Genomic DNA, 22680 nt, shown 5'->3' with positions numbered 1-22680 from the left:
GCAACTGGGACAGCATCCCAAAAACCCAACATTTGTTTTCATTCCTTGCAGCCCCGGGGCAGCTGAAACCGGCCATTTCCACAGCGCAGAAGTGGGTTGACTGCAGCTCGGTAGCAAGCAGTAAAGCTAAGGTAGGGCTTTCCACGCTAAAGTGTGCGTACTGTCCATAGACACCACAGCAAGAAGCGGTGCGCTGCAAACGAAGAACGAGCAAGGCAGTCAGAGAAACACCACACTTGGAAAAGAGCGATACCAAACGTTTTAATGCTGGAGCTGCAGGACACGTAGCACATAGGCAGCTGAAAGCAGAGCAAGTCTGCAACAGGATAATAACCCATGAACCAAGGAGCGCTCAGCCACAAGGCTGGTAATCAAAACACACTCTGGGACGTTAACAATAGTACCTCAGGAAACCACTGACACTGATAGAAAGGGGCTGCTCATGCTATGATGCAGCCTGTGAAAATGCGTATCTCTACTCTTTCTGTGTAAAAGCTTAGAGGAGGGGAAAATACACTTTAAATATTTAAATATATTTAAATATATTTAATTCAAAATACATATATTTTTACAACAAAAAAATTCAGTTCTGTCCCCTTCACAGAAATTGCCTTGAAGATAGGTTGGCACTTTACCACTTTGTCAAATGCATTAAATCACAGAAACAACAAAGCAAACCTCTTCTGCCTGTGTAGCACATGGACCCAGTACAGTATGCAACAAGCACCAGCGGCAGCACGAAGGGTGGGCTGCAACAGCAGAGTCAGGGGAAGAACCAGAGCAGGTCAGGCCAGCAGGGAACCACAAACCCAGCCACTCACCTGATTCTCCAGCTTTTCAGGAGATTTCGTATCAAGCAGCTTAGCCCACACCCCAGAGCACACACCAGCTTTGTATCAGCTCAGAAAGCAGAAAAGGGCAGAAACATTTCGTTTCAGAGGAGCACACCAGACTTTCTCTGTTCATACCAGTAACTTTGTGGTAGATGTAATGGCTGGTACATTCTTGAGAGATACCTGAAGTCTTCTCCAACAGCATTTGGCTTGGAAAAGGAAATTTGTAAGCAGAAAGGTAATTCCAGTTACATCGCTAATCTGCTAAACAGCATGAAAGGGAGTAAAGCAACAGTCTCACCTTGAGCATCACCTGCATCCGAGATGAGGCTAAAAGCAGCACGCAGAGCAAAGCAAACGAGGTGCAGCCAAGCAACAAACAGCAGCTCAAGAAGACATGCCAGGACATGTCTTCCCCTCAGTGAGAGGTCCAAAGACTTACAGTTAATGAAGCCAGTAACAATCTTTTAAATAAAACTGTAAACCATTGTTTGAGAACAGTTAGAGGGTGCACAGTATCTTACAGTACCCATACAAGACTTTATCCCCAGTGGAACGAAGCAGATGACCTGCGTGCTTTGGAAGAGGTCAGCCTTCACATTTCAGCTCTGATTTCTTTCTAGTTAAGCTTTTAACGTTTTTCACAACTTACCCTTGCTGCTCAGAAAGCTCTAGCTGGGAGGCACAGCAGCACATCCATAAGCTTAAATGCCAGTGTTCACAGGAACAAGCATTTTCTCCCATTATCAGCTCAAAGTTTAGGTGGTTTTACCGCAAATAAGGAAGGAACTGACTTGCAGCCATTGCTCCTGCAGCTCTTGGATAGGAATACTATTCACTTGCCCTCATTAGCACCGCAAGGGGCAATGCTTTGATCTGATACTTAATAGCATGAGGCCAAATGTCTAGAAGCTTTACAGGAGGGAGCATCTGCAGCCTAGCCCCTGCCTCAAGATCTAATATCGGGATCTTCCCACTGGTATAGGCTTCCAGCACGCCAGGGTGTGGGATATCCATGATCCCGCCTGGCAGACGGCTGAATGTCGCACATTCTAAACTTCCAGACAGCATCATCTGGACAAGGAGGACAAAAACGCCTGCAGCCACTATTTAAAGATGCTGAATATCCTGGTGAGTCTGACGGTGGGAGACAGAGACATTCAGTCATGGACAACGAAGACCCTCATAGGCACGGCCATGACAAGCACGTTTCCACGGGCTTGTAAGTCTCATGTAAGCTTTTTACAAAGTAAGTGTAAAATACTACAGGATGTATAAGCAAGGATGGAAGCTTGATGTTACATCCTGTCCAACATACAGTATGTGCCTATGTATCTACAACTACGTCACAACTCCAGGGTGGCAGACAACAAGGCCTGCTCTGCTGCTTTTACTAGCAAATCTCCTGCCAAATTCCTTGTCGTCTCTCAAACAGTCAGACGATCTTCCCAGGCCATTATTCCATGGGGCTTCATTTCTACAGAACTTTGCTTTCAGACAGCACACAGCTGGGCTCCAATCACCACTATGGTTCAGATACACATCTAAGTTGGCTGCAGTCTGCATCACAAAAATTCACTCTAGGTTGCATGGCCTTTGGGAACACAACAAGAGGGCAGCCTGTTGCTTCCTGCCACCAGACAGCAATTAATACCATCAAAAACCTACCACGCACCTACTCCCAAATGCGTAGAGAATGTCTTTTGCTGATTAAGTACTCTAAAGTACAACGAGGTATTGAAGCAAGGCGCCTTTGGTAGGTCACCCAGCCTTGTGCTGTGCTGGAAGATGGGTTGTCACACAGACTCTCTCGAAGACAGCTGTCATCAGCACTGGAATTGCACTCCTGATGTACAACAACCTTTGGGGTTCATGGGATCACTTCAGCCTCCTCACCAGCAACAGCATCCTGGAAAGCATCCTGGAACTAATGTAACACACCCAACCCTACCCCTAGCTTATAGTTTCACATGCCTTCTGCTGTGGACAAGAGCTGCCACACAATGGAAACATGGGCTGTTAAACCCTATTTCTAGATCCATAAATATTGTTACAGCAGCGTGTAAAATATCGTGCCCCCATATCATTTTATACAGGCAGAAACCAAAGCTTGAAGAGGTGCTGCAACTTGCCTGCAGCCAGCAGAGCAGCGGCAGACTTGTCAACCAACCAACTTGTCAACTGGTCTCCTGTGGGCCAGCCCGGTGCCCAGGCAGTGCGGACACATTTTGGAGCAGTTCACCAAGCGCGGTCCCCAAGGGCCACGTGGTTTCAGTCATTAAACACCGCGTTCAGCGTGACGGCAGCTGAGCCGCTGCACAGACCCAAAGGACTTCTTGTGTCTCCACCCTCCAACTCCATACACTTGAAGGTAAAGAAGTCACTGCATCCCTCTAGTAGAAAAGACAGCACCACGACAACTGGAGTATCCCAACTAGAAAAATAAAAATAAATAAAATAAAGGACACCTTGTGTCCAACTTTGGGATGCAAAGTGAGCAGGTCAGTGCCAGTGCTTGTCAGAATCACTGTGCAAGGTGAGGAACACAAAATGTCACCAGCTGGGGCATGGGGACATTGCCAGGGCAAGGGGGAGAGGAATGCTAAGACTTGCTTAACATTAACAGACAGGCATAGCTGGAACAGTTATTCCTTTAGAGCCTCATAAATTAGCAAGCCCATAAAAACAGGATCCTTGAGGAGGACATGCCAAAACCCTGCCATGCAAACCATGTTAATTATGACAATAGGTAGATTTTAATAAGCCAGTTCCTGGCTCCCGCGCTTTCACCTATAAGACACATATATTTCCAAGGCCAGGGGATGTCAGAAATACCTGCCAGCCATCTAATCGTTCTAAACCCCAGTGGCACAAAAACTATGTTAGAGGGTTTGTCACACACTGTATCCCTTTGAATTTTCCTAGTAAAAAAAGAGAAAATCAGCTGAAAGAAAACTCCTCCTCCGTAAACCTCAATCTAGTCACAGCAATGAAATGTCTCAGCACAGGCTGTGGTGGTGGTAAAGGAGACAGGAGGGCAAGAGGAAGGAGATGAAAGAACAGTAAATCATCTTCTCCAGACGACAGGACCAGGGAGCTCCTGGGTTCCTGGCTGCGCAGTTCTGGCAGCTGACGCTGCTCTTCCTCCGATGCCCTGGCAAACAGTCAGGCAGCGCTGCCGTCTGTCCGCTTCCAACATCTGCCAGTCCAGCCCGCTGGAAGTGCTTCTGTGCTGAAGGCTGGAGTGTGGAAGGTGAGGAGGGGGAGCCCAGAGGATCAGCTAAGACCTCAGCTCCCGGTCAGGTTTCATGCTGAAGGGCTCCAGCCTCTCGCTCTCCGGCAGCATGCTGTTCAGCCGGTCCATCAGCGGGATCGTCTGGTCGATGCCCATCTGTATACGGCGGAGGATGGCAGACATCTCATTGACCTTCTGGATCTGCTCCGCATACTTGGCATACTTCTTCTGGCGCTCCTGCATGAAGCTATAAAGAGTTTCCACAGAGAGGTCCATCTGTTTAAAAACAACAAGCAGAGCAAGGCGCGTTAGGCCAACTGTTACTGCGGGCCTTTCAGCACACGGCCTTTCCTAAAAGCAACTGAGAAGCACGTTAGACGCCCCACTGGAGCTACCAGCCAGGTACGAAGGAGCTCCTCTGTAGGTATATGACCAGATTGTCATGAAACAGGATGATGCGTAGCTGTGTACCAGGGAGAACATATGAGCACCTCAGTTCAATACCCAAACACTGAGTATTTGATCAGAAAATTCTTTATTTACAGGGTTGAAAGCCAACGGGTGCTGTCAGAGATTTCCCAATAAGCCATAATGTATATCCTTCAAATTATCCAAACCCAGGGAAATCATGGCTTCCACCTACACCTGTAGTATATTTTCAGTGGCAACCATTCATTTCCAAGTGTTAAGCTCTACCATACTTGCCAGTGCTAATTTCATTGGCTTAGCCAGGTTACCCTGTGACTAAGCCACAGCTGCTTTTACCATCATTGTCTGGAAAACTCCTGCCTTGAAAGAGAATCACAATGAATTGCTAGTGTCCCTAATTTCCCCGAACCCTAAAAATAAATGTGTTATGAGTGACCCCAGGAGAGACATTAAGTAAATCGGCCATTCAATGAAACACGGTAAGTACCCAAACATGGCTCGAGCCCTATGACAATGACAGGAACTGCAGTGCTATTCCTGCCACTGAGTGACGAAGATGGCTTTTATAATTCACAGCCCAACTTTCTCTTCAGCCAGATCTGAAGGCTGAATTTGAAGACTGAAGATTCAAATTTGAGATTTGAAGCCAAATTGCCAGGCGGGATTCATAGAATCATAGAATACTTTGGGTCGGAACTAACCTTCAAAGTTCATCTAATCCAACCACACTGCCATGAGCAGGGACATCTTCAACTGGATCAGGTTGCTCAGAGCCCTGTCCAGCCTGGCCTGGAATGTCTCCAGGGATGGGGCATCTACCACCAACCTGGGCAACCTGGACCAGTGTTTCACCACCCTCATCGTAAAAAATTTCTTCCCCATTCCTAGCCTGAATCTCCCTTCCTTTACTTTAAAACCATCTGTCATAACAGGCCCTGCTAAAACGCCTGTCCCCATCTTTCTTATAGGCTACTTTTAAGTCCTGAAAGGCTGCAAAACGGTCTCCCTGGAGCCTTCTCCAGGCTGAACAACCCCAGGTCTCTCAGCCTGTCCTCACAGCAGAGCTGTTCCAGCCCTCTGATCATCTTGGTGGCCTCCTTTGGCCCCTCTCCAACAGGTCCACATCTTTTCTGTCTGAGGGCTCCAGAGCTGGACACAGGACTCCAGGTGGGGTCTCACCACAGCGAAGCAGAGGGACAGAATCACCTCCCTTGACCTGCTGGCCACGCTCCTTTTGATCCAGCCCAAAATACAATTGGCCTTTCTGGGCTGCAAGCACACATTGCCTGGTCATGTCCAACCTTTCATCTACCAGTAGCCCCAAGTCCTTCCTGGCAGGGCTGCTCTTAATCCCTTCATCCTCCACCCTGTATTGATACCGATAGCTGCTAGTAATGTACATGTGAGCTGAGTTGGATGGCTTAAGGTGTTTTACACGTTTTACGACATCCCATACATTCAGACAGCTTGATAACAGATCTGCTTCAAGCCCTCAAGCGCACACCTAAAACTCGCTTGCTTTGGATCACTGTAGCTGTTCTCAACACCCCCAGTCACTCCAGTGCACTGGCTCTTCAAACCAGTATGTCTGAGCAGTGGGCACACATCCTGCAACCACAGTCTGTCCTCAGCAAAAGCCGTCCCCTCACCTGGGGCTCAGTGTGTGCCCAGAGCGGCTGCCAAGTGAAGAGCAGGAACGGACACACACTGATTAGTTTTAGCCCACTGCCACCTCTTTTCACAAACCTGTCCCACCTACGTACCCCCAGAGGAAGGAGGTCACTGCGCACGTGAAGCAGCCTCAGGGCATCACGGCTGAGGACTCCTAGTCTACCAGGAGTCCCCAGTTCAAACACCATCCTTTGTTTTAACTGTGTGACAGAGTCAAACCATTCAGTGGAGGACAGCGATTGTACCTGTCATCAGGAACAACAGAAAATTATCAGTGCGCTACTAAAAAACAAGCCATGCCTACCATATCTGACTTAGACAGTACTTAATTGGCTAGTATAACCCTGACCCACCACGCAGTGGTGCTGGGCTGTAGGGGAGAGTCTACGGCAAGGGGAGGACTGGGTGGAAATGGTGCAAAGCTACGAGGAGTATCCTCTACCAAGAAGGAAAGTCCTACCAGACCAAGCGCTGCTGTCCCACTGGCAGCAGCAGTGTCTGACACTGGGGGAGCTGTGTTTGCTGACAAACGTCCCTTTTAGGCCCTGGGGAAGGGGTCAAGACAAAAGTAGTCGGGCAAGAAAACATTTTATTGAGAAACCCAAGTTACAAACACCATTGAAAACAAGCACACAAGTTTCCGCTAAACTGTCATGGGGATTAGGAAGCTTTTTTTTCCCCCTATCACCTCCATCAGAGCTGGACACAGTACCAATTAACCTTCTATTTCATCTGTACTTTCTAGTGCTCTCATGCTGAATTCTTCCTCTTTGCCTCTGTGCTTTCCTGTGAATTCCTCCCTCCACACTTTCATGCACAGGACAAAATAAAAACCAGCAGAGCAGGAAACTCCAAATAGAGTGGAAACAATTTAAACCTACACAGGGGTTTCTATTAAAACCCCTGCTTAATAATTTAGTAGCTTGGCCTTAGCTCTGTAAATCGGAGTGTGTAAAACACAGACCACCATCAGGTCTGCATGGGATGGAAGTAAATTAAAATCCAGTGCCTAAAAACATCCTACCGAATGAGAGACAGCGGAGTGGCAGCCAGTAGGAAACCTGCCAAAAGCCAGCACGCCTCATTAAACCGAGTGGTGCTGGAACCCGGGCAGAAACCTCCCCTAAGGCTGAAGTTCCTCTCCACAGGCAGGTTCTCCATGTGGCCTCACAGCACTGTGTAAGAGGCAAACCTCACATCTACCAAGCTCTGAAACAAAGAGAAAAACACACAAAGGCCCTCTTTTCTCTCCATTCCAATAATTTCCATCTGTTGACTTTCAGGTTTCTTGTGTAAATACCAGTAACATCCACTTACTGGAGGGGAACACGGGGAAAAGCTGAAGCTGACTTGCAATAGGAAGAAGAAAACATGGAGTGGCCTTCCAGGCTCTTTGCTGCTTTTGGACACATTCGCAATGGCTGTAAAAATGCCGCCTGACAAAAAAAGAAAGGGTGGAAGTGAGCATTTCCTATGGTTTCCCTGCACCTAGCATTCATGTTTGTCTGCTGCGGGAGGTCATGGCAGCTGCACAGCCAGCAGCATGACAAGGAGGACCCAAGTTGAGCAATTGCAAAGAAAGGCCAATTCATTTTTTTTTTTAAATGCAGACTGAACCAGGTCTTTTTAACTAGAGAAAATAAGCAAACAAACAAAGCGAAACCAAAAAAAACTACACAACCACACACACAAAAAACCCCACACCAAACCAAACCACAAACCTTTGTGTTAATTCCTCTCTATAAATGCCAATACCTCTTTGCAGCTTTCCTTGAAGCTAGCCTAAATACACACTTACATCCTTCCTGCCTCCTCCCCCTCCGAGTGAGCTCCTCCAGTGCCAGACCTTGTGCTTTTACCTCTCCTGGCACGCAGTCCCGTTCCTCTGGCGCTCAGGCGGGGAATTCACTCACAGGACTCAGAGGGTCAGCCCTTATTTACCCACCACAGAGACTAAAACTGTCCTTTGGGAATCCGCGTAAGAATCGGTTTAATTCCCATCTATTTAATTCCATACACTAGCAATAAAAACCATCTGGAGAAGTGGAGCTTAGGCAGAGCCTGCTCCTTGCCTATAGCCAAGGCAGTCCATGATTTTCAAGATACCCTCATGTGTCAGATGAGTGAATTTGCCTTCTATGAGCAGCTCCCATCAACCCCCACCTCCCATACACAAGGTCTTCTGAAAGACACTCAGGTCTTGGCCTTCTTGCCCACCTCTGTCTGAGAAGCAATTTGGGAAACACATCGAGACTCCTCAGAGCCAGCAGCTCTTCCACTGCCCTACAACCATCTGCAAGTGTTTATCTGAGCCATTGTTTCTGTTCTGCTTGCTTCAAGCTCCCTACTATGCCAGGCCACCGCAGTTGCGGGCAACTCCCCCATGGGCAGGTCACCACCCTGTATGCATAAGCCATGACAGATGTGGAGCTGTGCTGTCACCAGGCCCTCGATGGCTTCACAATCACCAACTTCTCCTTCAAACATGACCACTGAGTCACTTGGCATCATCCCCAGCCTACAGGTATAGAAGAGTTTAGAGAGTCAAAAGACTGGACCTGAAGCCTGTTAAGAAGCAAGAGAACAACAGCAGAGGGCAGAGCCCAGCACACAAGGACCCAGTCCCAATTCTCATCAACGTGAGGGGTTCTTCTGCCCATCCTGATCTTGAGTTAAAAAAAAGACATGTTCTCAGTGAAGGGGTGAGAGCTCCTAATGCACATTTTATTTCTTTCCAAAAATAGATACTCCTAATAAAGCAGCAAACCTGAGGCTGGACATGTCCAGAGTAGAAGACAGGATGATTTCCCCCTTCCTACGTCAAACAGGATGGAAAAGTTTTTGCAGTTTTTCTTTTAGTATAGTATCATAAAAACAGACAAGCCTAAAACTCATCTTCCAGCATGACATATTTTTTTTTGTACAGCCAGTGACACTCAGAATGTGGGTCTGTTTCTATTTCAAAGCTTGTGACTCTTCCATGGATCAGCAGCAGCAGGACACTAATTTATGCCTCAGTTTCACATTTTAAATATGAAATGACATCTACTGGGCTTTTCTTTCTTCAGATGAAACCAGATTCATAATTATTTTCAACAACAGGGCAAGATGGATATTCCCCTGCTTAAAAGGGCTCCAGCACAGCCCCTCCTGCTTCTCCTCTGCGCTACACAGGCCCATTTGTAACACCACACTGATGAAACAAAAACAATTGAGGGTACTTTCAGACATCTTGCACACCACAAATTCTTGCATTCATTTTAGAATTCTTCTTGGCCCACACTGCCAAGCAGAATAAAGACATTAATTTAGCCTACAAAAAAAAAGACTGAGATCAGCACTGGACACTGCCCAATTCTTTTCAAGAGAACACGCTGAAAACAAACCAGTGCCCTGTATGTACCTTTTACCTGGCGTGGTTTTATGGCACTTCTGTCATGGGCATGTAAGTGTGCTGAGATCTCTGAAACAGAAGTCATGTCTTGTTAGTTCCATGACTGAGGCTGGAAATTGCAGCTAGACAGATTTTCCTTAGCTGCAGAACATGCAAAGGCAATCAGAAGTTCATTAAACTTGGAATCCAGTTTCTAGAGAGGCACTGCTGACGTTCTTAACAAAACAAATACATCTCATAAAAGGATGCTCTGTCATTCCCGGTTTCTCCACTCCCTCCTTAAAATTCCAATAAGGCAAGATGATGCTTTGTTTCCTCCCCACTCAGCAACAGCCTTCAAGAGCTCAGCTAGACATCCATTTGTCTTGTGTCCCTCTGCCCAAACAATTTGCTGTCAGCTCCCATCCCCCACAGCTGCCACTCAAAAAACCCTCACAGCAATTAAGGTGCAATTCTTATCCCAGAAAGTTCACTTGCTAGAACAGCACCGCGAGCACAAGTGGCCTTTCCCTTCATGTTGTCAGGTGCCTGGCTGGGGTTACACAAACTCCTTCCTGCAGCTGCACAAAAACCACATCTGAAAGTGACAGGCAGGAACATGACTGCATGGAACATTAGTCACGATGTGCTGGTGTGAAAATACTTTTCAATCAATGCACTTAAGACAGCTCCTCTTTCTGTACTGCTTGAAAACAAATGTGCTCAATGAATGGCTTTTTTTTTTCCTCTTCCCCTCTTCTCTTTGATAATGTCACGCAAAGTTAGCACAATAGATCGTGATGGCTTCCTGATGATGGGAACATCCTCTGCTTCTCCCACTCATCCCACATGCTGGTAAGTGATAAACTTACTGGGGAGCATCTTTACCAGGGTAGAAAACAGAGATGCCCAGCCAAGGATCCCACGTCCTTCTCTTCAGCATCGCTCATGAGCACAGCTCTCATGAGTACCCTCCCTCTTCATCACTGCCAGGTAAACCACTAGAATTTGTGTTTGAGTTTTGCTTATCACATCCAAGACTGAATCCCATGCCATAATGTTCTTTTTGCTCCCTCTATAATTTGTCATTGCCATTGCTGTAAAACAATTGCCAAGGGTTAGTCTGTCTAAGAGTTGCACAGATTGCAGTCAAGTTACAGAACAAAGAGTAACCATTTTAATTGGCTCTAACATTGAGTCTTTGCAATCATTAGTAGGTACATCAGGGCAATTATTCCAAAGGATTTACAGCTAAATCCATACCTGGTCCCTTACAGCTGTAGGAGGAGATACATGATGGCATAAGACAGGCTGCTGCACATATAACATTCAAGATTTAACTATTTTGGGAGGCCCTGGGTTGCACAGAAGAATTCAGAAGTCAAAAGAATAAGAAGGTTCATTCTTGAAATTAGCTTTTCTACCTTTACATAAACCTTTTCCTGTGTATTGTGTTTTTGGACAGGATATGTTTGCTGCTACCCCGTGGTCTGACTTCCGCAGCCCACGTCTCCCTCGCAGCTGACTCGAGCCTGCCCTGCTCAAGAGCCACCAGCATCCCTCTGCCAACTGGCAGTCCCCCAAACTTAAGTTATGACCGCTATCACTAACCGTTGCTAACAAAAGAGTCCTAACGCTATGATTAAAACAAAACCTACATCTTGCCCAGCACTGATGAACCAGTAGACTTCTAAGTGCTTGGAAAAGCAGGGCCCCATTTCACAGAGGTGGCAGAAGATGGACAGCAAAGCCCAACAACCAGCAGCCATCTGGCACCTGTGGCTGTAGATGCTCCAGCCAGCTCTGCAGCTTGGATACATCTCGTGTCACAGTCCTGTTCGGCTGGACTTTCTTTACTTACACTTCCCTCAATGCCACAGCTACTTATCTTTCTTTTTCAAAACAGCTAAACCATAACATAAGCAAGTGAAACTCTCAGGGCAACAGTTTCACATTACATAAAATCCAAGGCAACCTCAGGCCGCCTCCTTCAAATATGCTGCATGATCACAGGCTCAGCTCTGCAACAGAGCACTGGAACAGGCTGCCCAGGGAAGTTGTGGAGTATACTACTCTGGAGACATTCAAAACCTGCCTGAACACATTCCTGTGTAACCTCATCCAGGTGCTCCTGCTCCGGCAGGGCGACTGGACTAGGTGAACTTTCGAGGTGCCTTCCAATCCCTGACATTCTGTGATTCTGTGATAACGAAATCATCGGGAGAGAAAAAAAAAACAGTTGGGTCTTCCCAGGTTCTCTCTCTTCTTCAGTGGTTTGGTCTTCTGTCCCATCAGCTTGCTTGACTGACCCATCAGCCTGGCGGTCACAGGAGTGGCAGGGTCACCACACAAAGGGAAGTGCCATCTCCCCCATCGCATGTCTTCCTGGATCCCAGCCCAGTGTTCACTGTGCTTGCGTCAGACTTTTTAACGCACAGGATTCTTGAAAAAAAAATTATCTGATTTTGACAGAAAGTTTCCTAAATTGTCACCAAGAAAAGGTTAGAGTAATTTCTAGCTTGTTGACTTTAACTGCTAAGAACACTTTCTTAGAGCTTTCAAATGGCTGCTTTTGTAGAACAATCGTCATCCATTTAAAAAGTCATCTCTAAAATTTATCACCACTAAAAAATGTGATGTTGCATTCAAAGCATTAGAAATGCTTCCATACTTCTCCTAAATGACAAAGTTTAAGAAGAATAAATAACAAAACCCCACCCAGACAATACAGAAGATTAATGAACCTGTGTGTGCAACACACTCACAGAACCTCTCTTTAGTGGAATACAACTCCACAGGAATTTATAATAAACTCCTAGCCTGTCTTTAATTAGCTGTTCCTGGGGAAAGAAAAATTTTTATCTGTTACAGAGTGATCTGTTGCTTAAATGATAACTTGCACAATTATAATACAGAGCCTTATTTCAGATTATCTAATAATTCTGCTACAAAACACAGCCTTCAGTTCCTTCATTTCCTGATTTTACACTGCTACCATATTACTCTTTAAGAACACTCCTATATTCAACCAAAGCTTGCGTACGATAAGACAGCACCACTTCTAAATGTTATTTACCTTTAGGGTTTTATTTTATCACAAATTTCAGCCCTGTACTTTCAACGTGTTAGAATGAGTAGTTTTAAGCAAGTGCGTTTTCCCATCAAAAATACCCAATCTCTTTCAAAAGAGATAACCGTTATCATTAAAGAGATGTTTCTCAGAAAACACTGCCATTCTCATTTCAGAGTGAAAAGGTGCTATCCAAAATAGCATCATTACATTTGCAAGCCATCCAATCTAGTGATGGTATTCTCAGCTTTGCATTTGGGACCTGATAGCTGTAGGTCTTTTCCAGATATCCTTCAGAAGGTCTTTCAAAACTTTTCAAAAGGGGCTGCTACCTTTGCCATATTTAGTCAGAGTTAGACACAGTACAAGAAAATGTTTTCTAGAAGAGAACACTACTCAAGAAGAAAAAGCTTTGATATTTGTTCCCAGGGAATGCAAAGGAGGTGAGTTTTAACTGTTTCCTCCGGTTTGTGAAGTAGTGAAAGGATTATCTAGGACTCCCTCTCTTTTTTTTCATCTGGGGAACTGCAAACAAAGATGGGTTCAAGCACTCTGCCACGCTCACACAGCCAGTCCAACACATCTGGTTGCCTCAGACCTACCTCCCATGTGCTGGGCAGATGGCCCGTACACGCACAAGAAGGCTGAAGCGTGAGATGTGCAGGGGCACAAGCCCAGCAGTCAGGAACGGGGGATCTCTAGACATCTGCCAGCCCAGATGAAGCCTTTGCTCTTTCCCCAACAGCCACAGTTCTCATATGAACATCCAAATCAACTTCTTCTCGCCAGGGAAACTCAATGGTATGTCAGTTCTAACAACGTCGGCCACTGATAATTTGAAAAATTTCTGAAAGATCTTTTTGAAGCTCCACATCAGCTGCTCCAAACAGAACATGAGATGAGCCACAGACATCCCAGTGACAATACGAAGAGGAGGACAGACTCCTTAGTTCCTGGAAGACTGCTTTCAAGACTGACTCCACCACACTTCCACAGAGCTGAAGCTCAAACGTCCCACCACTTTTCCGGAGGTCACGATACCTGATAGTAAGTCTTTGGCTTCAGGAAACCCTCAAGGAAATCTTGAGCACTGTAGATCATTTCCATAGGAAGCTCTTCTAAGGCTATAGACTGTTGTTCAAAATTTGATAAAGGAGTACATACATACACCAACAACAATCAACGATTCACATGAAAGTTCAACGAGTGAGCAACAGTATCTAATCCACCTCAAACATTCATTTTTACTGTATTGATCCACAGTGGCCTCAAGTTTTAAAAAAGGATGAGTATTTCTCTCTCCTTGTTTATGTCTACAAATGGATCTCTAGAACAAACAGACCCAAAGCAAGAAGGCATATGAAAATTTACACTATGATCTGGCAGGAAAACTTCTAATAGAAAAGTAAGTAGTACATTTTCACTTCCCATGTAGCTTAGGTAAGGCATAAGCAAGAATTTAATTCTATGGACTGGATTAAGCAAAAGGAAAGGCTATGACCCAAGAATCCTTTCTGACCTTAAAAACTCTTACAAATTCCTTCTCATATACTGTTGTTATGTTGATTTGTTTTACAGCCACTAGCTGAGCACGTTTTTCAGCTTAAATTCATCTGATTTGGGATTTTTTTCTTTTAGATAATTTGCAAGTCCTAGTAATTGCTCTTCAAATACACCACTTTTTCTTCTGGTTTAAAAAAAAAAAATAATCATCATCTTATTTTTTGTCCACTACACCCCAGTTTGGCAGGTCATACACTTGATTATAGGGTATTCTACTATACCATAATTCAGCACTTTATCCAAGCTTCCAGAGGTAGATGACACATCCAGTCAGGAACAACGCCCACACAAATTAATTACTAGTAAATTATATGTTTCATACCTCTAGAGCAGTGTTGAAATAATGGCTAATAATGTTCTCATGTAGAAACATTCATGCCCCAATGGCACAGAAACATTAAGGAAACTCTACCCTTGATAAAAAGCAAGATGGACAGATTACTCGCACGGAGGCTTTGCAATACTTTCAGCATGAAGTCATCTCTGCAGACCACATCTGATTGTTATCAAAATGCTAATTATAGGGCTGCTAACACAAGGTCAGCCCCGCTCCCTCAGCCTACCACCTAGCATCTTTAAGTCATCAGTGCAACTCCAAATATTTGCAAATAACACTTGCTAACCTATCTAAGATGAACTTCAAACTGCTGAACAGCTTTAGCTAACATTCCTGATACCCCCAACCCGAACAACCTCTCTCCCCAATTCTCACTTAAGAGGTAGAGTTGACACCTTGAAAATTTCAATTCAAAACTGAAACAGAAGGTAATCGTTAAGAACAAAAGTCTGTAAAATGACTTTTTCTGTATCAACACAATCCAGCAGAGAGGGAGAGGATCATTTCAATCTACACTAACTCCAGACTCACTATATTTAGAAAGAAAAATCATGCCATTTTCGGTCTTCATTGGACTAAGCCAAACAACTAAAGCTCTTCCAGCTTCCCCTTCCCTCCGAGGTTCTCCACTCCGCAGGCATCCTTATAGCCCTTCTGTCGTACCATGAACTCACCTTCCTTGAACACAGTGAGAGCCGCACACGGTGTGTCAGAGGAGATCATCTCGCAGCCTTCTGCACTACAGTCAGTACGTTCCCATTTCTCACGGGAATATCCTGTGGGATGCACCCCAGGCTGACACTTGCTTTCTTCGTATCTCATATCTGTTTCATGCCCAGATTCAATATCTAGTCTTCTAATTCTAGAACGGTGTTCAATACTTCTTATTCCTATTTGAAGACCTACAATGTTTTGTGGTGGGGTGGGCGTTTTGTTTGTTGCTTGGTTGTTTTTTTTTTCCCACCTGGGGAAACAAGGCTAGAATAAGAAACCCAGTTTCCTACTTTAAACAGGCTGTGAGGAGAAACTGAATGCTATTCTTTCTGGTACCTGATAATCACAAACTCCATGCACTAATCCTGATAAAAAAATTAATGTAAGGCTTAGCATACTAGACTTTCCATCTTCAGTGCCAGTCTATTAAGCACCTAAATTCTATACAAACATAAACCTTTCTGACTGGGTGACCTCATTAATGTTTATAAATATGTAAAGGGTGAGTGTCACAAGGATGGAGCCAGGCTCTTCTTGGTGACAACCAATGATAAGACAAGGGGCAACGGGTATAAACTGGAACACAAGAGGAACACTTCTTCACAGTGAGGGTGCCAGAGCACTGGAACAGGCTGCCCAGGGAGGTTGTGGAGTCTCCTACTCTGGAGACATTCAAAACCCACCTGGACACCTTCCTGTGTAACCTCATCCAGGTGTTCCTGCTCTGGCAGGGGGATTGGACTAGATGAGCTTTTGAGGTCCCTTCCAATCCTTAACATTCTGTGATTCTGTGTGTGACTACTAGATGCTTGTTTAATTTTCTACTCTTTCTTGGAAATTTGATGGTGGAAAGGATTCCACTGTAGATCTTTTCTCAAAAAGCCATAAGAAACCAAAGCACAAGAGAAGTGAGCATACTGGAACTGGTATTCACAGATATTCTAAGAGGGAGAGACTGGTCATTTTATGACAGCAAATGAAGCAGTGCATGTTGATGCTACAGATTTCGGGCTGTCACAAGTGCAAGGAATCCCTTCTCTTCCTCAATAACTGCTATGCTGTTTTCCCAAAAATAAGACCTACCCCAAAAATAAGCCCTAGCATGATTTTTCAGGATTTTTGAGGATGCTTGAAATATAAGTCCTACTCCAAATATAAGCCCTAGTTACAGTTCATTACAAAAATCAATTTAATTAGTGTTCAGGCAGCTATACATGTAAAAAAGTAATAGGTTTTGGAGCAATAATTAATATAAGACCCTGTCTTATTTTTGGGGAAACAGGGGAGATCACTTCATAAAGTTCATGTACAATAGAGCACTGGCCATTTGCCTCAGGCATACACAGCAAGACTTTCATTCTATGTATTAAAGTAGCAATGGTGAAGCTTTTTCAACAGCAGTTTCCCATTTTGATGCTGGCTGGTTAGCACATCACCCCACCATTCAAGAATTCAAGCTACTTGCACAGCAGGCTGGAGAAAAGTGAGCAAGATCAGCTACAGGACATGAAGACGGTTTCCAGCTTAGCAACCCTGCACATTTATTTCTGCGTGATGGTGCCTGTTAAGTTATGATTCCAGTCTTTATAATAACACTTCATCACAGAAGAGAGGATAACTAAAGAGCCTGATAGATTGCCACAGTCCTCAATCAATCTCGTAATTCCAAGATGCCAAAGACTATATTTAAGGTACCAGTTTCTTCACTGAACAGTATGTTCCCTAGCTTTTCTATAAAGCATGGCAGTGTGGCATTAAATCCTCTGAAAATACAAGTGGCATTTCAACCAGGTTGTTCCCCATTTCAGAATACTACATCCCAAGAAACTCTCAGGTCCCTTTCCCTAAATCTGGGACATTGTTAATTTTAGGCTGTTAACCAAAAGGCTAGATTTTGCTTGCAAGTTAACATAGCCTCATCTAGAAAGTCTTTATATGTGATGTCAAAACTAAACATATGTTCATTTTCACTTTTGCCAGGCTTCATTTAACAGGCTTACTTTTGATCCTCTGAGGCCTTCCCTTAAATGGGATGAAAGCAACTTGGTGGTCTGTTCCATATGAGCACATGGACCTTGAAGCAAAGGCCTTGACGTTGAAGAAACACTTTGGCCTTGGACCCTAATTCAGTGTAGTCAGAAGGTGCATCATTCTCAGGGCATGTCTGCTGAGAAGAAATAGTTTTGGAAACTCAGCTCTGATACCACCTAGAGGGAAACCATAACTAACAGGAATGGCAACAAAAACCTCACTCAGCAGGGTACTAAAACAAAACCAAAGACCAAGCGAAAAACACCTCCACAAAACTTCTTCATTTCAGCCCATTCTCTGAAGGGACACTGGTCAACTCTGACTGGAGCATGAGATGAATCCCAGATACTCCAAATCTTTCTGCTCGGGGAGGGATGAAGCTAATAAGAGTGACTGTGGTGCATCAACCCGTAGAAATGGTGTGTGCTTGCAGCTGATAAGCACCTTGAGTCTATCAGCAGCCTTGGCTAAAGGGATCCCACACTGCATCAGCCTGGTCCCCAAGCCAGCCAACGTCCTTCCAAGGTTACTGGCCCAGCATTCATTCATTCATTCATTCATTCATTCATTCCTGGTGATGGAACAGCCTCCTGCACTTACCTCTTCCCTTTATCAGCCCCTTCAAGGTATCTTTGTCCTTCAACTTCCACCAGGGAATGTCAGACCCTCACCAGCTGTCCCTACCACTGCCAGCCCTCGCACCTCTAACAAGAGGGGCTCAAAGCCATGGGCGCTGCCCATAGCAAACCCATCCTTCCCTCAGGATGGAACAAAACCAAGCTGATGACTTCTGCAGGTCACATTCCCCAGCACTCTTTGCCATCAGGTGACATGTCTCTTCGATAAAACAAACCCTCCGTGTCACAGAAACGATGTAGTTGCGATAAAGGTCAGAAATCCCCAAATTGCTGGGCATGTTTTACTTCACACATGTGGTGACATGAATGGCTGAATCACAATTTATGAGTCTTCAATGCATAGCATAAGCTACAATGTGCTTGTATATAATGCTTGTGTATAAAAATGCTTTTCTTGTTAGTCTGTCAAATGTACTAGACATGTTGCTTATGGAAAATAATTAACTCCTATTCATAATTTTAAATGGCTGAATTATATTGGGAGACATGATGTGGGATGTGTGCGGCTTCAAAAGTTATTTATTAATACCTGATAAATATTAAAGGAAGTATTTATGGATGTCTTAACTTTATACTTGAGAAGCCCATTACAACTACCTTTTTCAGCAAGCTGGTAAAAAAAAAAAAATTCATACACATTCTGCAATATTTGTTCAAACTAATGAGCTATTGCCATAGAGGAATTTACAAGTATGAAACAAGCCATCCATTGTAATTTGCTATGTGGCAAACCAACTCCTGATATTAATGCCTGCCTGGACAGAAGTAGTTTAACTGTTAAAAACAGTTAAAGACTATAAAAGAAATGTTGGTTATATTTGAAAATGTACTGTTGTTTTGTTTTGTTTTTCTCCATAGGTGTGTGCCAGCTTAGACTGAAATATTTTAAATTTCATTTTGTATTGTAAGACGTGTTCTGTTTCCAAAATTGTTGTCACTCTGGGATTCCCACAGCAAGAAAAGCTACAGATAACACTGCCTCAATATTGTTTTCTCAGGGAAGACTACAAGACCTCACTCAATAATTTGCTTTCAAATACATTTTAACCACAGTTTATCTAGGAACTACATTTGCCTTTAAGGGTACATAGGATACTTCAAATAGCACATCCCCTTTGCCAATACTGGAAGTCTAATAGAAGTGCTGAAGGTCTTTCCATTCAAAGCTTTCAGCTTCACTTTTGCTTTCATAGAAAGAAGCCAGGCCTAAATCTTCCAAGTATGACTATCAATTTTTGGATACTCAGCATTAAATACTTGAAAGATGTGATTTTTGAGAACCTTAGCACCTTGTGCATGAAAAATAACATTTTTTTAAGGCACTGAAACTAGACAGTTTTGGAGGCATACAAAGTTATAGGCCCTTACTTTAAATTTAGCTCTGTTCCCCTGCCTTTACCTATTCTACTTGTTTCCCTTTCCCTGTTATTCACCATCCCATATATCAGACAACTCTCCAAATCCTCTCCTTGCCATCCAAAACAGATATCCTCCACTGATAAGGCCTTCATGTAAAGTAGCCCTCTTCGTGCTTCATTTCCTTCTTTCCACCAAGTCATACCTGATATTTAGTGCTGGTCAGCGTTTGCCTTCAAACTAATCTTGGCAAGAAACCCTCCATTTTACAGATCACAAAACTGAGGCAGACACTCCTGGCGAAGAGAGCACACGCAGCTCTCGCAAACCCAACAGCAGCTGGAGTTGCTCAAAACATCAAACTAGTCCTAACGCAGATCTACAGCACTGTCAGGGAGAGACGTGTGCGGGATGCAGCAAGTTCAGACCTCCCGTCTACAGCCCGGACCCTGAACTCACCATAGAAACAGAAGAAAAACACTTCGGTTGAGCTCTTTTGTCCCCACTAATAGACACTAAAGATTTTTCTTTTTTTAAATGACATACAACACCTAATAATAGGCAGATGGAGGTTGTTTTATCCCTGCTTAGCAAGTCCACCCCGCACTTCTTAGCACATTCTCCTTCAGGTGCATCATCAACTCTGTCCCCATCATTAAACACTCTGTGGTAAAAGCTCCAAGGTGCAGGTAAGATCAGTTTAACCTGTTAACTAGCTATAACTGCCTTCTATACCCTAGCATTTTATAACACAGTATCTACTGGGTTTTAAAAATGCATGTTTTTCCTACTGTACACATATAACAAGCTCACATGGGTCCAACATACCATCAGTAGACAGACTAGAACCCATTCCCAGCCCCATCTGAACAGAATGCCCCCACGGTGATCCATCCAATGAGCCAAAAATTTTCGTCCTACAAAATACCAAAGCATAGACAAATTACCCAGAAAATGCTGCACACAGGCATTTTTCTTTAAATCTGTCAAATTTTGTGAGACGCCATAACCCTGAATTAACACATACCTAAATCCCAAACTGCTGTTCTGTTGTTTCTCAAACTGATAAGGAGAAAAAATTTAAAAGAATCCTAAATATTTCAGCAGTCCTGGTATTAAAGCAGTATTGCAACAGATGGTGAGTCAGCTGCCAAAAATTAATATGAAACATAATATTTAATGCATAGTGGTTATTTTTCCCTAAAAAGATGCAAGCCCTTTTTTTTTTTTTTTTTTTTTTTTGGCAGTGAAGACAAAGCCTATTGTCATAAAAATCAATCCCTTCCAAAACCAACAGTTTGGGTACGATTAAGTGTAACTGCTGGACAGGCAGTCAAGTCAACTACCTCCAATCACATCTTCAGTTCCTTCCCCCTCAAGGAAACACTTGGGTAAATGTATTTCTTCTTGAGAGAGAACAGTCACAACAACCTGGAAGCTGCACAAGTTCTACATTTAAGAGCCGACACAGATCCAGCCAACACACCGCAAAGGAATTCTGGCTAAGCCGGGGAATGGGATGGAGAGCAAAGCTAGACAGTTTTGGTCCCCAAAGTAAGGGAACGCGCAGATGAGTCTACTTAGATCTGCAGTAACTACTGTCATGCAGTGTTCTTGTTTTCCTTAGCTCATTCTCTTTCCAATTAAGAGCCATTTAAATTCAGCTCGTGTGCTGATTTACAAACCATCACGGTTGATTATATGTTATCGAGGACCAATACATTTGCAATAGTACTCCTGAGTTTTGCCAGAAGCAATGAAACTTCTTTCTGGCCACACAGACAACAAGCAAAAGATATTTGCCCTGGGACGTTTTGTCAAGGAAAGGCTAAGAAAAATCTTGGCTGCAGGCAGTATGACTGTAGCACATGATACAGTACAACTGTTACAACAAAGTATGGTCAGTGACAGTCTGAAGAGCAAACATACCTCAGACAAATGGGAGGAACTAGAGACTGAAGCTCACCAACATTTTGTAGTTAAAAGCATCAATCACTTGGTAAGTCATGTTATCAGAAGAAAAAGACTTCACTGCTTACAGTGTGAGAGGAAAAGTGAAATACTGACTACTAAAATAGGGATAAAATAATTTACTGTCCATGTCAAGCACACGTTACGCTTTTCACAATACACTTCATTTTCTCTTTCGTTTTTACTCCTTACCAAGGGTCAAAGCTTTGTCTACGCAGCAAAAGTAAATCACTATTGACAAATGGGCGCAGCCAAACGCGGTTTCCTTTGTCTGCACTTGTAACGAGAGACATACCCTGCTCTAGTTCAGCTGCACCCCTCGTTGTCAACAACTGTCAACAGCGGTTCGATTTAGTGCACCAAGGAGAGTCCAAGCAATTTGGAAAGAATGATTTAAGCTGAGTGGGTCCCACCCGGCTCCTCCAGAACACACACGCAGAACAGCCAATGCAAGAAAAACATTTAAAAATTAATAGGCAAATGAACAGTAAAAACCCACCAGATCTGGCACAAGGACTGAAAGCATCTGAAGTTACTTAAATGCTGTGACCAAGAAAAAAAGACAAAACAAAACAAACAAAAAAACCAACCACCCAACAGACTTGTCAGTTGCCCAAGTTACAGAGTCACCCATTTCTCCTTCACTTTGTCAGAGAGGAGTCTGTGGTAAAGAAGCTACTGGCAGTATCAGTATCATCATTGTATGGAAAAAAAAAAAGTGTTATGAACTGGAAGAAAACATCACCATAGCTGATTTGAAATGGACTCTGCCACTTGCCCTACAGAAGGTAAATTCAACTAATGCAGATTGCACTGGTGATGTCTACCACGACTTTAAATCATGTCGATATTCCCTCTCACACTTTAACAGCCAAAAGAATTACAATCTGCTTGGATTAATGCAAGTACACTGTCATTAGATTGGCAATTAAATCCCATTTCTGAGATTGTACGATCTGAGTCACCAACATCTGCAAATATCTTTACATCTTGTGTAATAACTGGCCTCAGATCTTGATACACCAAAGTAAAAAGGTCTTTTTAATGGCTCCCACGTTATTTTGGACTTACAACTTCATGATGACAGCAGCTTCTCAAAACAGTCCATGAATCAAATTTATTATCCAGTTTGTCATGTGGGGTTTTCTAAACTCTAAGCCAATATAGCAACAACGAATCAAGGTCACCGTTTATATTGCATTAATACATATTAACCACCTGCTCAAAATTTTTTCTTTTGACATTGGAAGGTACTTGGTCTCACAGACTTTTGACATATGCAGCATTCACCAGTCCTTCTACACATCTGAGAATATGCGAGAAAACACTCTCAAACACCATCTCCTCTCATGCCAATCTGTATTGACTTAAAAAAAAAACCCAAAAACTGTCAGCCATCCTACTGCTTCCAACATAACTAGTTACACACATGAGAAAGACAATCCAATTGCAGGATACT

General features: G+C 43.8%; 1 protein-coding gene across 3 annotated transcripts in view; it reads right to left on the bottom strand.

Annotated features, from left to right (window-relative positions):
• Positions 1–236: 236 nt before the first annotated feature.
• Positions 237–22680, bottom strand: part of BORCS5 (BLOC-1 related complex subunit 5) — a 74795-nt gene continuing 52351 nt past the window's right edge. For 2 of the 3 annotated variants that reach the window (XM_071816899.1, XM_065845285.2), the window contains exon 4: positions 237–4344. In XM_071816899.1, the coding sequence (XP_071673000.1) occupies positions 4114–4344 (231 nt within the window). In that variant the 3' untranslated portion in view covers positions 237–4113. Of the gene's footprint in view, positions 4345–7466; positions 7605–22680 lie in introns of those variants that run through there. The other variant, XM_071816902.1, reaches the window with a different exon arrangement.

The sequence above is a fragment of the Patagioenas fasciata genome, chromosome 1 (assembly GCF_037038585.1).
Source record: "Patagioenas fasciata isolate bPatFas1 chromosome 1, bPatFas1.hap1, whole genome shotgun sequence".
NCBI classification, from domain to species: Eukaryota; Metazoa; Chordata; class Aves; order Columbiformes; family Columbidae; genus Patagioenas; species Patagioenas fasciata.
The sequence above is the reverse complement of the archived record's forward strand: the minus strand, read 5'-3'. Positions and strand labels throughout refer to the sequence as shown.